This window comes from Myotis myotis, unplaced genomic scaffold (assembly GCF_014108235.1).
Source record: "Myotis myotis isolate mMyoMyo1 unplaced genomic scaffold, mMyoMyo1.p scaffold_m19_p_7, whole genome shotgun sequence".
In the NCBI taxonomy this organism is placed as follows: domain Eukaryota; kingdom Metazoa; phylum Chordata; class Mammalia; order Chiroptera; family Vespertilionidae; genus Myotis; species Myotis myotis.
This window is the reverse complement of record NW_023416379.1, coordinates 93,738,672-93,760,734: the sequence shown is the minus strand read 5'-3', so window position 1 is coordinate 93,760,734 and position 22,063 is coordinate 93,738,672. Positions and strand designations below refer to the sequence as shown.

At 45.5% G+C, this 22,063-nt stretch overlaps 1 protein-coding gene and 1 pseudogene across 1 annotated transcript in view; one reads left to right on the top strand and one right to left on the bottom strand.

Moving 5' to 3' along the window:
* The window catches only part of NUDT3 (nudix hydrolase 3), a 96,781-nt gene extending 75,605 nt beyond the window's left edge, over nucleotides 1-21,176 (bottom strand). Inside the window, exon 1 of the mRNA XM_036316309.1 lies at nucleotides 20,832-21,176. Coding sequence (XP_036172202.1) covers nucleotides 20,832-20,930 — 99 coding nt within the window. The 5' untranslated portion in view covers nucleotides 20,931-21,176. The remainder of the gene's footprint in view (nucleotides 1-20,831) is intronic.
* Nucleotides 5,347-5,447, top strand: LOC118660851 (annotated as a pseudogene).
* Nucleotides 21,177-22,063: the final 887 nt, after the last annotated feature.

Here is a 22,063-nt window from a genome sequence, read left to right as displayed (position 1 = left end):
CTAGGCATTTGTCGCCATTAGGGACTACAACAAACATGTTCTGGATGCTAAGTGCCCAAAGGAAGTAGCCCCAGTCATCTGTGGGACCATCATCCTGGTCAAGCTCTCTGCTGCCCCTGTGCGGCAAGGGTACTGGGGAAGAAGCCAGCAGGCCCCACACCATGGCTGCTGGGCTCTGTGCTGGTGTGCCTCAGCCCTACCCCCCAGATGATGGACACTGGCATCATCTCAGCCCGTGTCCAAGCATCTGCTGCTGATGGCTGGTATCACCAGCAGCTACCTTCGGCCAGGGGCTGCACTAGCACCCTGGGCAACTTCGCCAAGGCCACCTTTGATGCCATCTCTAAGACCTACAGCTATCTCACCCCCGAGCTCTGGGAAGAGATTGTGTTCACCAGGTCTCCCCATCAGGAATCACTGACATTTGTAAAGGCCCACACCAGCTTCTGTGCATGGACCCAGGTTCCATGTGGCCACCACATAATTTCATACAAGAAAAGTACAGTGAATTGCCCTGACCGGTTTGGCTCAGTGGATAGAGAGTCAGCCTGTGGACTCAAGGGTCCCAGGTTCGATTCCAGTCAAGGGCATGTACGTTGGTTGTGGGCACATCCCCAGCAGGGAGTGTGCAGGAGGCAGCTGATTGATGTTTCTCTCTCATTGATGTTTCTGACTCTCTCTATCCCTTTCCCTTCCTCTCTGTAAAAAAATCAATAAAATATATTTTTTAAAAAAGTACAGTGAATTAAGTCTGTTTAAAAAAACAAAAACGCAAAAAGAGATCAGCTCAGGCCTATTAGAAAGGCTGTCCTTAAAAAAGACAAGAGATAACTGTTGGATGGGAGAAAAGGGAACACCTGTGCACTACGTGTGGGAATGTAAATTGGTGCAGCCACTTTGGAAAACAGTATGGGAACAACTAAAATAAAAAATTATAAACAGAACTACCATATGATCCAGCAATTCCATTTATGGGTATATATCCAAAAGAAACAAAATTACTATCTCAAAGTGATATCTACACACTCATGTTCACTGCAGCATTATTTACAATGGCCAAGCCACGAAAACAACCTAAATGGCTGTTTACTGATGAATGGATAAAGATGATGTGGTGTACACACACACACACACACACTGGAATATTACCTATAGACTAGAGGCCTGGTGCACGAAAATTCGTGGACTTGGTGGGGGGGGGGGTGTCTCTCAGCCCAACCTGCACAATCCGGGACCCCTCCGGTAGGGTCCAGTCCCATCTCAGCATGGCTCTAGTTCCCTGGGCCTGTGGGCCAGAGGGGAGGTACCAAGAGGCCAGTCCAATCGCAGCATGGCTCCAGTTCCCGGAGCCTGCAGGCCAGGGGGAGGGACCCAGAGGCCAGTCCAATGGCAGCATGGCTCCATTCCCACAGCTCCCTCCCACCACCACGCCACGAGCAGCCGGGTCCCACAGCTCCCTTCTGCTGCTGTGCCGTGGGTGGCCAGGACCCAGGACTGGCTCCTGCCACACAGGCCTGGACCCTAGCCTGATGTTCGGTCGTCCATCCAGACGTTTAGGTCATGACGGATCCTGGCTCTTTATATATTAGGATATAAAAGGCTAAGTAACCAACCAGCATCTGGCCGGCTGACCTGCCGGTACATATGAAGCACACTGGCAATTTAAAAATAAACGTTGACTTACGCATGCATGATACATATAAAGCTCTTACTGGTGCCAATCGCATGCGTGTGTTTTGGTCTGTCATTGTCGATAGTGAATTTGTTGACACTTCTATTATAGAGAAAGAACGAATAGCGATATTAAAATATTTCTTCTAATTAATTTTCTTTCAATGTGCACGCATCCATGCACCGGGCCACTAGTTCAGAATATAAAAAAGAAGAAAACCCTACCATTTGCAACAACATGAATGGACCATGAGGTCCATATATGTGAAATATGCTTTGTGAAATAAGTCAGACAAAGACCTCACTTACATGTGGAATCTAAAAAAACCAAACTCATTGAAACACAGAACAGATTGGCGGTTGCCAAAAGAGGTAGGGATGGGGTGGGAGGTGAACATGGTCAAAAGGTACAAACTTCCAGTTATAAAATAAGTTAAGATCTGGGGATGTGATGTACAGTATGACTACAGTTTAACAATACTATATTATATATTAGAAAGTTGTTAAGAAAATAAATCTTAAAAGTTCTAATCACAAGAAAAAATTTTTTTGTAACTATGTTAGAGAAGAGAAATCAGACAGGCACTAACTTAACCAAGCAATCAAGGTAAAACATCACTAGTAATAAGCCATGTTGACATAACGTGCCCTCTGATATGATGCATTGACAAGGGTACCTCACTTCTATGATATTACTGCCAAAAAATGGATGACCTCAATCTAATCAAGAAAAACATGAGATCCAAATTAAGGAACATTCTACAAAATAATTCACTATGAATCTGTGTACAGCTCAATTTTCTTGATACTTCAAACAACATATCACAAGACACTGAATGCAGAAGCAGATATGAAAACCCATCTATCTTCAATTAATCCAAAAAGATTTGTAAAAAATGTAAAATACCACCACTCTTTACACTAAATCTCATGCCTGCTTCTTATTAATAAGCACTGGGGGGGGGGGGGGGGGGAAGGTTGGCAAATGGAGAGTAGTAATTCTTTAAAATAGTTGGTTGTCATATTTTTTAAGATGTGTACTTTGTGAGGCTGGAGAAAGAAAACCATTAATTACTGTGGTCACCAGTACTATTTTCTTTTGTGATTTAACAATGTCATTTACAACAACAAATAAAGGGGCACATAGCCATTAAAAATATGTTTTGCCAAATTCAGATTAGGAAAAAATGTTTTATACATGAAAAAACATAAAACTGTGTATAAATTTATCACAATGTTATAAAAACTAAAAACCACAATGACTAAGAAAAAAATTGCTTCCAAATGTTTTGAAGGAAATTCTTTGAGGGATAGGTGATACTTATTCTCCCAAGTGTGGCCTACTATGTGTAGAGCACCACAGAGGATAAACTATGAGCTGGAGAGACTAGAACTCTGGTAACTTATAATCTGTTGGGCTCAAAAGAGGTGTGTTGCTCTAGCTGGTTGGGCTCAGTGGAGGCTCGATTCCCAGCCCCAGTCAGGGCTCATGTGGGAGGCAACCAATCGATGTGCGTCTCTCAAATCAGTGCAGAAAATGTCCTCGGGTGAGGAATAACAACAACTAAACCTCAAATGCCACCCTCTGGGGCCGGGACAGGGGAGCTTAAGTTTGTGAAGTCAAACTATGCGGCCATAAACACATCATGATTCCAAAGTAAAGAGGAATATTTTCATCTCCAGAAAGAAATAAATGCTCTTCCATTTTTCTTAAAACATGTTGCCCTTTATGTCTTCCATCTTCTTACACTTGAGAGAAATTCACCCTGGACAATAAGTTTTGGCCTTCTCTTAACTCTACCTTAGAAAGGCAGTAGCACCTCAGCCGCCACAAGAAATGGCAGCTGACACAAGCCTCAGTATCTCCACAGGGAGTGTAAGAACTGCGGCCAACTGAGGAGGCGTGAACAGTGCAAAGGGCAGCCACCACTTAGCTGCAGCCACCTGGAATATTCTTCTTCAGCTACCCAAATCCAACCGGACAACCAGGTGCAGCCCCGCGCTCCAAGAAACTGTCCCTGACACTCCAGCTCACCTTCAGACTCCTCCCAAACCCCTCACATCGCTCTCCCTCAGTTCTCTAATTTCACCCTCTGAACTGCATCTTGGCAACAGCGTAGAGCGCCTCAAGAGCTGATTCCATATCCTGTGCGTCTTAAGCGCCTCAGCTCCAGCACTCTTTACAGACACGACAATTACTTTCCTAATAAAAAATTCACTCCTTTTTGAAAGAAAAGTCACCCATAAATGCTTGGCCAAAGGATGATCCCAAGCTAGCTCCTTATTAAATAGTTGCTGAACTTATAAAAATATCATAGGAATGCAATTATTATACACAGAAACTCTCTGGATTTTTTTTCTAACTCATTCTACCAATAAAATCTGTAAGTTTTGTCTTATTATTACTATTAAAGGCAGTCTATCAAAACTGCAAAACCTCCTGGGAAGAAATCAGCACCACAGCAATAGGAGAAAAAGCCAAGTCAGGGTTCAGCACATTTAGTAAATGACTGAATCTAAGTAGCAACCAAGTAGTTTCTGCAAAGAGAAGCAAATTAAAACATTAAATAATCAAAGTTCCAATTATTCAAAATATATTAGCTCAAGTTACTCACATATAAAAAGTGTTCTTAGCCCTAGGCAGTTTGGCTCAGTGGATAGAGCACTGGCCTGCGGACTGAAGGGCCCCAGGCTCGATTCTGGTCAAGGGCATGTACCTCAGTTGCAGGCTCAATCCCCAGCCCTGGTTGGGGCACGTGCAGGAGGCAACCAATCGACATGTCTCTCTCACATTGATGTTTCTCTCTCTATGTCCCTCCCCTCTTCCTTGCACTCCCTCTAGAAATCAATGGAAAAATATCCTCAAGTGAGGATTAAAAAACAAAATAGTAAGATTTAAAAAAAGTAAAGAAACAACTCTTACCATTTACAACAGCATGGATGGACCTGGAGAGCATTATGTTAAGTGAAATAAGCCAGTCAGAGAAGGATAAGTATCACATGATCTTACTCATTTGTGGAATAAAATGAACATAAACTGATGAACAAAAATAGATCCAGAGACAGAGAAGCATGGAACAAACCTCAGAGGGAAAGCAGGGAGGGGGGAGGGGAGTTGGGGGGAAGAGATCAACCAAAGAACTTGTATGCCTATAGGCATAGCCAATGGGCACAGACACGGGGTGGGAGTGGGGCACTTGGGAGAGGGCAATGGGGCGGGGGAATGGGCATATGTAATACTTTCAACAATAAAGAATTAAAAAAACAACCAAAAAGTATTTTTAGTGCTCACTTCGGCAGCACATATACTGAAGTTGGAATGATGCCCAACCAGCATAATTCAGTGGTTGAGCATCCACCCATGCACCAGGAGGTCACAGGTTAGATTCCCAGGAGGGAGTCATGCGTGCAGGAGGTAGCCAATAGATGATGTTTCTCTCTCATCGATGTTTCTATCCTTCTCTCTAAAATCAATAAAAACATATTAAATAAAGTTGGGCCTGGCCAGGTGTGGCTCAGTGGTTGAACATCAACCTATGAACCAGAAGGTCATGGTTCGATTTCCAGTCAGGGCACATTCCAGGTTTGCAGGCTCGATCTCCAGTAGGGGGCGTGCAGGAGGCAGCCCATTAATGATTCTCATCACTGATGTTTCTTTCTCTCCCTCTCCCAAATCAATAAAAATATATTAAAAAAATAAAGTTGGGACAATACAGAGATTAGCGTGACTCCTGTGCAAGGATGACATGCAAATTGGTGAAGCATTCCATTAAAAAAAAAAGTTTTATAAAAGCACATAACTGCCCTAGATGGTTTGGCTCAGTGGATGGGTCACTGGCCTGCGGAATGAAGGGTCCCGGGTTCAATTCCAGTCAAGGGGGCATGCCAGGTTGCAGGCTCTATCCCCAGTGGGGGTGTGCCAGAGGCAGCCGATCGGTGATTCTCTCTCACCATTGGTGTTTCTATCTCTCTCCTCCTCCTTTTCTCTCTGAGATCAATAAAAAATATGTATATATATATATATATTTTTTTTTTAAAAGCACATAACTTCTTAGAGCATATTTTATTAGGATTCCTAAATATTCAATGAAAAAAATCATTATTCTTCCACCTTTTACTACAAGTAGAAGCAATGTGTGTCTGAGTTCTTATTCATTTATGTTCTTCATGGCTAAGCTGCTCTTATAAAGCCCATCATAAGTGTTAAAAAACTGACTCATAGAAAAGATTTTCCAACCAGTTCTTTTAACGGACTTGACCGTTTTATGAATAAAGAGATCAACTAGCTATATAGAAAGAAAGTCTATTTAAGGGATTATTTCTTTTTAATCTTTATAATACTGTTGTTTTCCCTTTATAACAGTTTGTTTCTACTTGCTTTAAATTTTCATTTTGTAATAATTTTTGATATGTAGAAGAAACTAATTTTCTTTATATCCTTTCAGATTTGCTCACAAAATACATCAAAATAAGATCTTCTTTTATGAGACTCAAGTTTTTTTCAGTTTCCAATTTTGAAAACAAGTTTAAACTATCTAAGAATTTTTTAAAAGTATATTTGGATAAAACACACAAAAGGCACGATCTTACTCTGCCTCAGATACAAAACCAGATTTGCAGCAACAGTCCATTTTTTATTAAATGCACTAAGAAAGCAGCGGCAGCACACACTTTTTAATATATATTTTTATTGATTTCAGTGAGGAAGGGAGAGGGAGACAGAAACATCAATGATGAGAGATAATCATTGAGTGACTGCCTCCTGCATCCCACCCTCCCAAACCCCCTCCAAACCAATCAAGCCCGCAGTTGTCCTGACCAGCAATCAAAATGTGACCTCTTGGCTCATAGGTCAACACTCAACCACTGAGACATGCCAGCCTGCCGAGCACATACTTTCTAAATGATAAAAATGTCAAAAAAAGAAAATGGGGGGAAGTGCTCATTTGAATATAGGTGTATCATTCTAGGATTTTTTTTCTATTTCAAAGTAAATAAGGAGGTTGCACTGTGATGATCTTTTTCAATCACGTTTTCCCATACCCAGCTCAGGCATTTTGGGGGGACTGTTAGAAAGAGAGAGAAGCCATAACCGGTTTGGCTCAGTGGATAGAGCGTTGGCCTGCGGACTGAAAGGTCCCAGGTTCGATTCCGGTCAAGGGCATGTACCCTGGTTGCGGGCACCTCCCTAGTAGGAGGTGTGCAGGAGGCAGCTGATCGATGTTTCTCTCTCATCGATGTTTCTAACTCTCTATCTCTCTCCCTTCCTCTCTGTAAAAAATCAATAAAATATATTTTTTTTAAAAAAAGAAAGAGACAGAAGTTTATTTTAAAGCATGGTCTGCCTCGGGAGGTGATGAAAAGCCACAATCCCATTCAGAATTCTTCCTGCCACCATTCAAGGCTGGGAGCAAAGGCATATGGATAAAGTAAACAGCTTCCTACCAGGTTTAAGCACATATGTTACCTTGAAAAGCAAGGTACTTTAGCTTAAAAGATGGACTGAGTAGCCTAAACAATGAAACCTGTTAGAAATCAGCAAACCCAGTCTGACCTAGACAACTGCTGACGCTTTCCAGGGGCTTGAAGGCCAGTTAGGCAAATAGCCTCTCCTGACACACACAGCCCACCACCAACAAATTTCAGCCTCACGATAACTGATCGATCATACATACACACACACACACACATCTCTGTATTCCCAGCAATTCCCCACTCTAGAAGGTTTCCTGGCATTTTAACCAAACACCAGTAAAACTAGGTAAGTACTGAAAAACCATAGGTAGTCCAGCCAGTGTTGTTCAGTGGTTGAGTGTCGAACTATGAACCAGGAGGTCACAGTTCAATTCCCGTAGGTCAGCGTTCGATTCCTGGTCAGGGCACATGCCCAAGTTGCAGGCTTGATCCCCAGTAGGAGGGCTGTGCAGGAGATATGTTTCTATCTTTCTCTCCCTCTCCCTTCCTCTCTGAAATCAATAAAAATATATTTTAAACAAAACCAAAAAGAAAGACCATAGGTACTTAAGTGGTCCAGTTCAAATACATTTCTAGGAAAAATTGGCATATCTTTGTCCTATTAAAGAAAAAATTTTCCCAATCTTTTACCTCTGATGCACAGCAGTACTGACTTTTATAAGCTAAGTACCTGTTCCTCCCTCTCTCTTCCTCCTTCCATCCCTCCCTCCCTGAAAGAGGAGTCTAGGGCAAATCTACGAAATGGGTGGCTAGGGAAGCTGCGTGGGGAGATATACCTTGCACTCTGCAGCCTTTGTACTCTCTGAATTTTATGACGTATGCATATATCACCTACTCAAAGTAGTCTTTCTGACTAAACTACCTTAAGAATGTAAATAAACTTTAGGATCTTTTCTTTGGGTCCTTTTAGACTTATTTCTTTAAAAGATCACAGTACTTCTTTTATCTCCAAGTGGCATAAACATTAAACAGGTTTTTTCTAATAAATTCTCACCATCCTATTCACTCCTACCCCTTACATTCAAAAGAAAGAAGGTGGTTTCATGAAATAGAACTGGTCTGTTAGCTGGCTTGCTTTAAATGAGAGAGGCGGGACAGACAAAGGAGAATCAGGAAAACTATTAGGGTAACAAAGCCCCATAGGATCTGTCTGGTTCACTCCCACTCCTCTAATGTCTCCCACCACTCTCCCTGACTCTGCCCTCCAGCTATACTGGCCTGCTTCCTGTTTTTCCTTCTTGCCAAGCTCATTCCCCACTTGGGGCCTCTGTAATTGCTCTTCCTCTGCCTTGCCCTTCAGGGATCTCCCAATCACAATTTGCCAAGGCTCCCCCCACCACCACCCACAGTCATATCGCACACTTACTTCCTGCCGAGCACCCACTACTGCCTAAAATCACCAAGTTCACTGATATTTTTGCTCATTTACTGTCTCCCTGCATTCCTATCAAATGCTCCAAGAGTGAGGGCTTCCATTTTGCCTTGTTCACCATTGTGAACCCAGAACAGTGTATGGCCTGAAAATAGTCACTCAATATAAGTTTGCAGGAGTGAGTAAATGAATGAATATAAAAATGAACATTTTGCCCTATTCAAAGGGTTTCAGAGAGCAAAGGCTTCAGGAAGGCTGGGAAAAAGATGTGAATATTCTTTTTTTGTTTTAGTATAATTTTATTGATTTCAGAGAAGAAGGAAGAGGGAGAGATAGAAACATTAATGATGAGAATCATTGATCAGCTACCTGCACATCTACACTGGGGATAGAGCCCGCAACCCGGTCATGTGCCCTACCTGGAATCGGGAATCGAACCGGGACCTCCTGGTTCATTGGTCGATGCTCAACCACTGAGCCACACCGGCCGGGCTGATGTGGACATTCTTGAGCAGCTTCCATGTTACTTTAGAAATTCTGAAATTGCATTCAAGGAAGTTCCACTGTGTGCTGAGAGAATTTTACTCAGAAAGTTGACGTTAGATGTGTATGCTTTATTACTAAATTTTAAGTATGAGGACTTTATTTCCAAATTCAATTTCTTACTTTTCTTTTATTCACATATTATCTTTTTTGCCTATAGTAGTTCCTTTGTTCTGTTTCAGATATTAACTACCATAAATCAAATGCTTCAAGACTCAGCACCCACAAACTTTCCATCATGTTTCTTTCCTTTGACCTAGATAAAGGGCAAAATGATGATGACAGGAAATTTTTATGACCGTCTCTATCAACCTTCATCTTCAAATTAACTAGTCTAATATTAACTAGAATCCAGACTTAACATATAGTAGCTATGAACCACCATGAACAATTCATTAAAACAGTAACCACTACATACTTGATTGTAGTTTGTTGATGTATTTATTTATTAAGAAAAGGTTCCAGGCTATCAGCAAAATGAAAATCCTTTTCCCTAAGGTACTGGACCTCTAGGGTTGGAGATCAGTACATTATATTAACTACCCAACACGATTCCTGCGAGATAGCACAGGCTTTCATGTTCAACACCTGAAAGAAATTCAAAGTGTCCTATCATAGGATGAGCCAATTAGATTCAGAAAAGATTTACAATCAAATACACATATACTCCTGTTGAGCTGATACTCGCACTAAGACACTGAAAGTACAGAAAGAACTGGGAGACTTCTCTGAAACATACTTATCAGCATACGGTGTATTCTGGCTACTTTCAGCTCCTCCACTAGGCTGTAAATTTCTTAAAAGCAGAGACTATGTGGCCCAGCCACTGTGGCTCAGTGGTTGAGTATCTACCCATTAACCAGGAGGTCACGGTTCAATTCTGGTCAGGGCACATGCATGGGTTGGAGGCTCGATTCCCAGTAGGGAGCATGCAAGAGGCAGCTAATCAATAATTCATTCTCTCTCTCTCTCTCTCTCTCTCTCTCTCTCTCTCGCCCTCCCTCCCTCCCTCCCTCCCTCTCCCTCTCCCTCTCCCATCCTCTCTCCGAAATCAATAAAAACTTTTTTTTTAAATAAAGCAGGGAGCCCTAGCCAGATTGGCTCAGTGGATAGAGCGTCGGCCTGTGAATCCGAAGGTCCCAGGTTCGATTCCAGACAAGGGCACATACCTTGGCTGCAGGTTCCTCCCCAGCCTGGGCCCTGGTCAGGCCATGTGCATGAGGCAACCAATCGATGTGTTTCTCTCGCACTGATATTCCTCTCTGTCTTCCCCTCTCTCTTCCACTCTCCTAAAAATCAATAGAAAAATATCTTCTGGTGAGGATTACCAACAACAACAACAAAAAAGCAGAGACTATGTATTCATTCAGTCATTCACACAGTCAACAAATAATACTGACCATCTACTAAGGTCTAAGCACTGATGATACAGGAGTGAATAAAACAGACAAAACTTCCTATCCTCATGGATTAGCCTGCATTCTAGTGAGAGGAAACAGACAACAAGCAAACGAATACATAATACAGTGATGGCAAACCTATGACACGCGTGTCAGAGGTGACATGCGAACTCATTTTTTTTGGTTGATTTTTCTTTGTTAGGTGGCAATTAAATATATAAAATAAATATCAAAAATATAAGTCTTTGTTTTACTATGGTTGCAAATATCAAAAAATTTCTATATGTGACACAGCACCAGAGTTAAGTTAGGGTTTTTCAAAATGCTGGCACGCTGAGCTCAAAAGGTTCGCCATCACTAACATAATATGTCTGGTGTTGATACAAGCTGCCAAGGAAAAAAGCAGGAGACACGCAATGACAAAGGACTGCTATTATTTTACATAGGCTGGTCATTAAAGACCTGTCTGATAAGGTGAAAAGTAAGCAAAGACCTAAAGTGAAGGAATGATCTATGCAGGTAATGGGGGTAGAGGGGGAGAGACTGCACAGAGTCAGTGTGACTGGAAGAGAGAGACAAGAGGGAGAGGGAGAAGAGATGAGGTCAGAGCCATGGCAGGGTATCAGACCATCCAGAGCATGAGATCACGGTTAAGACTTTGGATTTATTGAGACAGAACATCACTGGAGCAGAGTGACATGATCTGACTTCCATGACTGAAGAATCACTCTAGCAGCTGTGATAGAGACGACTAGAGGAGTACAGGCAGAAGCAGGGAGACCCGTTAGGAAGAGACAGCAACAGTCCAGGAGAGAGGGAGCAATGGGTTAAGCTAGAATAACACAGTGGAGGTTCAGAGATAAGGTTATTCAGGACTTGCTGTCAGATAAGATGTGGGCATGAGAAAGGAAGAAGTGAAGGATGACTCCAAGGTTTCTAACCTTAGCAACTGATAGCATAGAGATTTCATTTACTGAAAGAGGGATAATTGTGGGAGAAGTGGGCCTCTGTTGCTTGTTTTTTGGAAAATGGAAATAAGAATTCAGTTTGGACATTAAGTTTGAGATGCCTCTCAGATATCCAGATGGAAATATTAAGTAGAGATTGCAGGATATTCAAGTCTTTGATTTCAGGAGAGAAGTCAGGGCTAAAAATCTACACTAATAAAAGACAAAGATGCTAAATGACCATACCTTCGCTATGCCCACCACCCAATCAGAGCGGCTATATGCAAATTAAACCAACCAAGATGGCGGCCGGCAGCCACGGAGCTGAAGCAAGCAGGAGGCTTGGTTGCCCGAGTGATGGAGGAAGCCAAGTTTCCCACCTGCCCTGAGCTGGCTGTTGCCTCCGCTCATGGCAACAAAGTTTCAATTATAGAAGACAAATAAATCCCAGATACCTGCTTCCAGCCAGCCTCCACTGGGAGCTTGGGTGGCTGGTGGCCGTGGCCAGCCTGCAAACAGCCATCAGCCCCTCACCCAGGATGGCCACACCCTCATGCTGGGGGGGCTTGGCCAGCCTGCAAACAGCCATCAGCCCCTCACCCAGGCTGGCCACACCCTCATGGGGTGAGGGTCCCCGCTGGGGGGGCTTGGCCAGCCTGCAAACAGCCATCAGCCCCTCACCCAGGCTGGCCACACCCTCATGGGATGAGAGTCCCCGCTGGGGGGCTTAGCCAGCCTGAAAATGGCCCTCAGCCCCTCACCCAGACTGGCCAGGCACCCCAGCAGGACCCCCCCACCTGAAGGGGCTGTGGCCAGCCTGCAAACGGCCCTCAGCCCCTCACCCAGGATGGCCAGGCACCCCAGGGGGGACCCCCACCCTTAAGGGGCTGTGGCCAGCCTGCAAACAGCCATCAGCCCCTCACCCAGGCTGGCCAGGCACTCCTATCCTATATAATAAAAGGGTAATGTGCAAATTGACCCTAACAGCAGAACGACTGGGAATGACTAGTCACTATGACACACACTGACCACCAGGGGGCAGATGCTCAATGCAGGAGCTGCCCCCTGGTGGGCAGTGCACTCCCACAAGGGGAGCTCTGCTCAGCCACAAGCCAGGCTGACGGCTGCCAGTACAGCGGTGTGGTGGGAGCCTCTCCTGCCTCCTCAGCAGCGCTAAGGATGTCCGACTGCAGCTTAGGCCTGCTCCCCACTGACAAGTGGACATCCCCCAAGGGCTCCTGGGCTGCCAGAGGGATGTCTGACTGCCAGCTTAGGCCTAATCCCCCAGGGAGCAGGCCTAAGCCAGCAGGTGGTCATCCCCCGAGGGGTCCCAGACTGGGAGAGGGCATAGGCCGGGCTGAGGGACCCCTCCAAGTGCACAAATTTTTGTGCACCGAGCCTCTAGTCTATACTAATAAAAGCCTATGTGGTTGTCACACCCTCACATCGTGATGCCCTCATGCCGTCACAATCCATCACCAGGAGGCTGCGTGCACAGCGGGCACACACGGGTGGGCAGAGCTGCATGAGCGTCGAGATGCGCGCAGGTGGGTGGAGACTTGATGCCATGGGTCCCGGCGACCGCTCTGCCAGGTCCCAGCATCTCCACGGGATGTGGAGGAGGCGGGTCTCAGCGGCTCTGTGTGGCACGGAGGAGGTGGGTCCCAGCGGTTCCGCGTGGCGTGAAGGCAGGTCCTGCGGCTCCGGCCTACCTCTTTGGGGCAATCCATCGAGGAGCCCAGGATGGGTGGGCGGGGCCTACCTCTTTGGGAAGATCGATCCAATCACAGGGCTCCTACATTGTGAGAAGGCACAGGCCAGGCTGGGGAACCCCCCCACCACCACCACCAAATGTAAGAATTTTGTGCACTGGGCTTCTAATAGATACATAAAAGTAATCAGTATAGCCCTAACCAGTTTGGCTCAGTGGGTAGAGCATCGGCCTGCGGACTGAAGAGTCCCAGGTTCGATTCCAGTCAAGGGCATGTACCTTGGTTGTGGGCACATCCCCAATAGGGGGTGTGCAGGAGGCAGCTGATCGATATTTCTCTCTCATCGATGTTTCTAACTCTCTATCCCTCCCCCTTCCTCCCTGTAAAAAATTAATAAAAATATATTTTTTTAAAAAGTAATCAGTATTGCCCTAACCGGTTTGGTTCAGTGGATAGAGCATCAGCCTGCGGGCTCAAGGGTCCCGGGTTCGATTCTGGTCAAGGGCATGTACCTTGGTTGCGGGTGTGCAGGAGGCAGCTGATTGATGTTTATTTCTCAACAATGTTTCTAACTCTCTGTCCCTCTCCCTTCCTCTCTGTAAAAAATCAATAAAATATATCTTAAAAAATAAATAAATAAATAAAAAGTAATCAGTATAAACAGGGCATTTAAAGATGGAATTGGAAGAGATTACCTACTGTATGGGTGTGTGTAGCGGGGAAAGATTATACCCTTGTGCACTGCAATGAAAAGAAATCAGGAAAATGAGGAATACAGCAATAATAAGGAGGAGCAACCAGAAAGAGAGGGAAGAACTCGAGAGATGCTCTAGAACCAAGATGAACAAAGTGTTTCAAGAAGAAAAGAATTACGAGGTAACATAAGGATTGAGAATAGGCCCCTGGGTTTAGTAACTGGTAGATTACCCTGAATAATGGCTTCAGCAGAATCAGAGAAAAAGTGCCTAACTGAATGAGTTCAAGAGAAAATGAGAAAAGGAGCAGGAGACAACCAAGAACAGAAAAGTTCTGCTATGAAAGGAAAGAGAAAAAAGGGATGGTAGCTAGAGGGAATCTGGGACCAAGGGAGCATTTTTTAAAAGATGTTAAATATTAAAGCCTGTTTGCCTGGGAATGATGGTACACAGGACAGGCGATGAAGCAGGAGAGATGGGCCAACTGTAGCACTGAGGTCACTAGGCAGGCAGGAAGGGAAGGCACAGTGCAGAGCAGGCAGAGGGGTTGACTTTATGAGGAACCACAGACTTATTTATCTGTGTATTACCAGGATCCCACACAGAGACTAGTCAATACTAGGGCTCTCCAAAAAACTGTGCTGAAGGAACGAATAAACAAAGGCATTTTTTTAAATATATATATTATTGATTTTTTTTTACAGAGAGGAAGGGAGAGGGATAAAGAGTTAGAAACATTGAGAGAGAAACATCGATCAGCTGTCTCCTGCACACTCCCTACTGGGTATGTGCCCGCAACCAAGGTGCATGCCCTTGGCCGGAATCGAACCCGGGACCCTTGAGTCCGCAGGCCATTGAGCCAAACCGGTTAAGGTAAGGCATTCTTGAATAGGGCTCTTCCTTTTTGTATTAGGCTATGAAGAAAAATATAGACTGCTTCACACATGTAGATGCACAACACTATGTTTATTAAGAAATGAGAATCACCCAAAAGCAAGTAAGATTAGGGTGTAGAAAAGAAGAATGGACCCTGCAGTATGATTTCGAACCAGGATTCACATCTCAGGAAGAAGGTAGAATGGAAGGTAATGGAAGAAATGTTTAAGTGACTAACCAGTATTATTAGATGGAACAAGGGAAGGCACAGACACATTAAAGAAAAAAAAAGCCTCCAGGAAAGATTAAAATGAGCAGCAAAGAAAAAAGTTAAATAAATAAAAAATTTCAAAAAAATAAAGAAATGAAGAGCCTGGCCAGTGTCACTCAGTGGTTGTGTGTAAGCCTATGAACCAGGAGGTCAAGGTTCAATTCTCGGTCAGGGCACACGTCCAGGTTGGGGGCTCCATCCCCAGTAAGGGGTACACAGGAGGCAGCCAAACAATGATCCTCTCTCATCACTGATGTTTATATCTCTCTCTCCCTCTCCCTTCCTCTCTGAAATTAAAAAAAGAAAAAGAAGAAAAGAATATGTGTTTTTAAAAAAAAGAAATGAGGAGCAGAAATGTCCAGTCAGATGACTGGTTCAATGCACCCAGATCCCAGGTATACTACAGAAAGACTGGGATCTTCTAGAAGCCCTTCGTCATGGTTACTGCCTCTGAGATTGCCATCTGTGTCTGACTACTCCCTTCTCCAGAGCCCGGGGGGAGGTGTGGCCCGCAGTGAGTGCCTCCACCTGCTTCTCTGTAGCATTTTTACTGATACTCAGGCCACTAGAGGCTCTGCCCACTAAGGAGCTTCAATGTCAGTCATCTTCCCATCCACCTTAGTGAGCTCAAGGATCTGAGAAAATGAAATGCAGAGCCCCTTGCCAAGAGATGCAGGGTTCCTGATGAAATAGCTCAACAAACCAAACACCCTTAAGGATACTTTTGTCCTTTCTTTTTATTTTAATGCACAGGAAAATCTGAGATGATCCTATCAGTACTCGTTCCCCCCAACCCGTTAAAGTAGAAACAGATCCTTCAGGACCAGTTTTAACTTTTTCAGGCACTGTGATGTCATCTGGCATATAGTCTATATCATTGACCTGTCTAAGTGAGTATTTCACTTGCTAGACATTTCAACTGACTAAAATGCCTATGTTATACTCTCCCACTCCATTCTGGGAAGGGTACAGAGTATAGGCAAGCCCACCCCCAATGTCTCTCACTTCCTGCCATCACAAAAGCTCCAAAAATGGAAAGAAGTGCTTTAGGGAGGCCGAAGTTGAATAATTTGACAAAAATGAACTGTCATATTACCTAATCAAGTGCAAAAAATTCTTACTTAAGAAGTCTGCCTTCTATATTGTTTGTGATAAAATATTAATTAGAAGATATGGCAGGTTAAAAATATAAATGTAGCCCTGGCCTGTGTGGCTCAGTTGGCGGGCATCGTCCTGTGCACCGAAAGGTTGCAGGTTTAATTCCCAGTCAGAGCACATGTCAGGGTTGCCAGTTCGATCCCTGGTTGGGGCGTGTACAGGAAGCAACTATCTCTCTCACACTGATGTTTCTCTCTCTCCTTTCCTCTCTCTCTAAAAATCAATTTAAAAAACATATCCTTGGTGAGGATTAAAACATATATTATATAAATGCATATTTATTTGCCAACCTTTGTTTGTAGGTCCAAGATTTTATCTTGAGTGTGGGTGTACTGTTGAATTACAAGTTGTCTGTCTTTCATATTCCACATCCATTGTGCATGACCTATGTTTTCAATATATATACAAAAACCTGAAAACAGTCATGAAGTGATGCACAGAGTCCTTTTAGACGACTCCCTCCCCATCTTTTTCAGTTTGTTTATCCATATAATTGAGCAGTAATTTCTCTTAGTGACTTGAAATTATCTAATCATTCCAAAGCATTTGAAAAGCTCACAAAACCATCCTTTAATTCAAATTTCACTGGCTTATGTCAAATTTAATTACACTAGATAATTACAATAACAAGTACCATGAACATGAACAGATACGGAAATATACTATACAACTGTCTCCTGCCCTGGCTGGTGTGGCTTAGTGGTTGGAGTGTCAGCCCATGGACCTAAGGATCACGGGTTAATTCCAGGTTAAGGGCACATACCTGGGTCGCAGGTTCAATCCCAGGCCCTGATTGGATGCATGTGAGAGGCAACCCATCGATGTGTCTCTCTTACATCAATGTGTTTCGCTCTCTCTCGCTCTCTCTCTCTCTCTCTCTCTCTCTCTCCCTCCCTTCCACACTCTCTAAAAATCACTGGAAAAAAATATCCTCTGGTGAGGATTAATAACAACAACAAAAAAGCAACACACAGGGAGGCGGGGACAGGCTGGAGGAGGTCAATGGGGGGAAAAGGGGGACATATGTAATACTTTCAACAATAAAGATTAAGAACAAACCCATAGCTGATTCTTTGTAAACACAGATTAGTTGGGAGGCCACAAGGTCAAGATATATCAGACCCATAATTCACACAGTAACAGTGAGTGTTCAGTGCACCAAGCTGGTTAAAGCATAGACTGGGTAAGAAAATGTTCACTGTACATCAGATTCAAAGTATTGTAATAAAAGTTACTTATCATGAACACCCCAAACTTAAAGATTTTAATTTATCAAAATGTCAATCACAATTAGTAAAATTTGTAAGAGGGGACATTTTCCTGCTTTGGATTTCTTGTTTAGGTTTGAAGGAAAGGAAATTCGTTTTCATCATGTTGTTGGGCCTATCTGCTCTTCCATCTCTCCCACTAGACTCTAAGCTCCCTGCACGTCTGTGGCCTTCATAACTGTATCACAGAACCTGACACTTAACAAACTTGCTGAATATGTTCACACATCCTGAAATACTGAATCAGTATTTCAGTAGGCCTATAAATAAATTTTCTAGGGCGGATAAAACAGAATGTTAGAAAGTTTGATTCATGGTCTATTATTTGCTAATATTTTTCATCTCTTTTTCGTTACACTGTATGTATATTTCCTGATACTGGTTAATTAAATTAAATCAGGGCCCTATTTATCCTTTTTTCCCCCCCTATTTATACTTATACTACTACTGTATTAATGCTAATAATATTCTGTAAACTAATCTTTTTATTTTTTTATTGATTGATTTGAAAGAGAGAGGAAGAGACATCGATTCATTGTTCCACCCATTTATGCTGCATTCATTGGTTAACCCTTCTATATGCCCTGACCAGAGATGAATCCTGAAAAACCTTGGTCTATTGGAACTACACTCTAATGAATTGAGCTACCTGGCCAGGGCTAAACTATTCTATCTTGATTAAAATCATTAGTGTCCATTAAAAAATAAAAATGGCCCTAGCCGGTTTGGCTCAGTGGTTGAGCCTCAGCCTGGGGACTTGAAGGGTCCCAGGTTCAATTCCTGGTCAGGGCACATACTGGGTTGCAGGCTCAATTCCCAGCAGGGGATGTGCAGGAGGCAGCTGATCAATGATTCTCTCTCATCACTGATGTTTCCATCTCTCTCCCTCTCCCTTCCTCTCAGAAATCAATAAAAATATATATTTAAAATATAATAAGATAAAAATGGGTTGAATGTCCTATTGAATTGGAATTTCAAATTCCCACAATGTGGCAGCTAACACTTCCAGTTTCTAGTACTTCTATTGAGAATATAAAAGTTCTCCTGGAACTAACAAATTCTTCCCATCCAACACAATTGTATAACCTGAAAGTTGAGCAGAACCCTAGAGATCATTTCTTGTCTAAAATCTCTCCCAATTAAGGGATCCTATCAAAAACTACTCATATTTTGGGGCAGGAAGGGATGTTGATCCCACATTACAGAGTGTCGCACCCATAGTAGGCTCTTAATACATGCTTGTTTAAGTGAACTGCACCAGTCTAAAATGGGCTCATTTCATTCATCTTCTTGCTCTTCCTGGGTGTTAGGTGCAACATCCACTGAATCTGTAAAGATCTGCATTAATCTTCTGCTCACTAACCAATATTCAAAAAGAAAGTCAGTAGAACAACAACAAAAGATTTTAAAAAAGAAAAAGAAATTCAGTAGAGGAAACTCCATGATCGGTCAAATCTATTAACATTAATGCTACTGTCAGTAAATAACAAAACTTTAACAGAAAATCAAATCTTTGTTTGCTTATGATCTATAAAGGATTTCCAATGTATCCAAAATGGTCACATTTTCAATTTCTAGTATGACATTTTAAAACAAAGTCTTGCATCATTCATACAACTAAATTATATACCCTTCCACTTATAATTGGGGTGCCCACAGACTTAACCATAGTAGTGTCGTGAGATATGTTGTTATGCTAATTAGTTTTCCATCCAGTTAACAGCTTGTGATCCCATATGATTTCCCATAATCCTCCTATATAATAAAACCCTAATATGCAAATTGACCAAACAGCAGCAGAACAGCCAGTTGCTATGATGCTCACTGACGGCCAGGGGGCAGACACTCAATGCAGGAGCTGCTCCCTGGTGGTCAGTGCGCTCCCACAGGGGAAGTGCTCCTCCGCCTGAAGCCGGGCTCATGGCTGCTGGCTGGTGAACACAGCAGCAGTGGCGGTCATCCCCCAAAGGGTCAGGACTGTGCGAGGCACAGGCGGGGCTGAGGGACACCGCCCCCCCCACCCCCGCACAAAATTCGTGCACGGGGCCTCCAGTATGATATAATAATGAAGACAATAAAGCCTTTGGAACAGTAAACACCACCAATAATTTTACTTTACTCAAGTCTGTATTCCAAAACAGTACATAATTTACAGCATGGCCCTGCTTAGGACTCTTATTGTAATACATCTGTTTGGGGGATTTTTACAACACACGCTAGGACACAAACTATACATTTCCAAATCCACTTCCTTCTGTTTTGCTAAAAGGGAACACACACCATTCCTCAACAGCACAGTTAGTGTCCCTCCCCACCCCCAGGCAGTAATTTAAATTCCCACTTCCCCCTAAATATCTCTGGACAGGCACTTCTGCCAATCCATCGGTCTCTTTCATCACAGCTTCTTTTCACAACTAACGGGTCAAGTTCCTTTCCCCCCATTTCAACACGATGCACTGTTTTCCCCACTGCCCACTGCTGCATGCGGGACTGTAACATACTGAATGTCACTGTCCTGCATTGTTTCCAGTTTAACTGCCATTTTACCACCACGCGCATGAGAGAAACGCATCCCCACCGGCACCGCATGAATTTCCAAAGCGCTTTTCTCTGTGGATTTCCGAGACACGCTCCTCTTCCCAATTCTCTTTATCACCCCAGAAACGGCTCCGAGAGGCTGAGATTTCTTTTTTAAGTACCTTATGCAAAAAGAAACTGATTCCAGGCATTTCTGTTTTGCTAGCAACTGTACTCCCAAGGGCCTTGAGACAGAGCAGCGGAGGAGTGTCAGGGCACAGATCTTAAATACCGCTTGTGGCCTCCCAATCAAAATGAACATTTTTCAACTCTCCAAGATCATCTCAGCAAACACCCTTTCCTCTCGGGTTACACCAAAAGGGCTGCCCGGAGCATTATAAAATAAACAACTGGCTTTGGCATGCGCCCTGAATCTTACTAAGACACCCCCCTGCCCCCCGCCCCCCATAATCCCTTCCGAACCCCCAACCTGCCAAGGAAGCGATTTCTCGGCCACAAAGGGGCGGCCCGCGCCCGTGCCCCGCGGCCTCCGCACACATGTGCCGGGCTGACAAGTGCGGAGCTGCCCCTCCCGGATCGCAAGCCAGCGGCTGACCGGCCACCACACTCTCTCCCCGGCCACTGCCCGCTCCCCGCGCCCCGCTCTCCACTGACAGGGCCGGGCACCGCCTTCCGCCCGGCGCGCGCCGAAGGGCCGGGCTCCGACCCCCTTCCCCCCCGCCCACCATCCTCTTTCCTTCCCCTTCTTCGCCTCAGGAAATCCCGTCGGAACTTCATTTGGGTCGAGCCCACCGTCCCGCCCGGAGTCCGGACACACCGTCCCCCGACGGCCGCGCCTCCCTCGCCCCCCCCCCGCCCCCCGGGAGGCGGCCGCCGACCCCCGCGACCCCCAGCCGGCGCCTCACCTCCTCCTCGCTCTCGCTGCGGAAACACAGGCACGCGGCCCGCTTCTTGTAGCCGTCGCCGTCATAGGTGCGGGTCTGGTTCGACTTGAGCTTCATCATCCTCCGGCCCGGGTGGGGGTGCGGTGCGGGTCGCGGGAGTAGAGGGTGGGAAGCCCGCTGCGGACGGCCGCGCGCGCGCGCCCCCGGCTCGGCCAAGGGACGCGGAGAGGGGGGGCGGCTCCTCCGCTACACGGCTCCGCCGCTGGCCCGCCGCGGCCTCCTCATTCCCCCCGGCCCAGGCCCCGCGCCGCCGCCGCCGTCACGGCTGTCGTCCCAGCTGCCGCCACGGCCGCCGCCCCCACTGCTGCCGCCACCCCCGACGACGACCGCGCCGCCATCTTGGGCGCGCTGCGTCAGCGGCGTAAGGCGGCGCCGGCCTGCGGGGCGGCCACGCGCTCGCGGCGGAGGCTGCGTTCGGGAATCGCGCCCGCCCAGTGCGCGCGGCGTAAACGAGCGTCGGGAAGGAGCGCCCGCGGCGGAGGGGCGGGGCGGGTGGGGCGCGCGGAGAGCTCCGCGGAGGAGAGGATGCTGGCGCCGGGCTTCGCGGCGCGGCCGAGCAACGGCCCGGGTGCGGACGCTGCTGTCCAGCCCCGCGGCTTTGCGGGAGGGAGGCGGGAGCCGGACCAAGGTCACCCGCGAGTCCGCGGCCCGAGATGGCCCAAGGTCAGGCCGCCCGGGCCTGGACCCTGCCGGTCCCTCTGGGGGAACCACTGGGATGCGGTTAGACACGGGAGTGGAGCCCGCGCTGCCTGGGAGTAGATCCTGCGCCCGAACGGCGGCGGGCGGAGGGTATGCTTGCGGGGCGGGGCACGTTTCGCTGACATGCAGAAGCTCTGGAAGTCGTGTGAGCTGAGGCTTGTCGTCCATTAGAACAAATGTTTATCCTGAGATCCTTTATTTGTGCAATAAAGCAAATGCGCCCTCTGAAGGTAAACATGAGGGCCAGAAGGGAACGTGTGTGTGTGTGTGTGTGTGTGTGTGTGTGTGTGTGTGTGTGCGCGCGCGCGCGCAAACCGTAAGGCAATCATCGTTTCTGGCGATGAAAGGAGTGTATATTGTGGATGTCAGATTCTCCAGGAAAAGAGACACAGCCAGACGCTCTTGAACTGGAGATCTGTGAATGTTATCAGCAGTCCAGACCTCCAATGCCCTAAACATGTTGAAAATCCTGTGTAGGGTTTGTCTGTGAATCG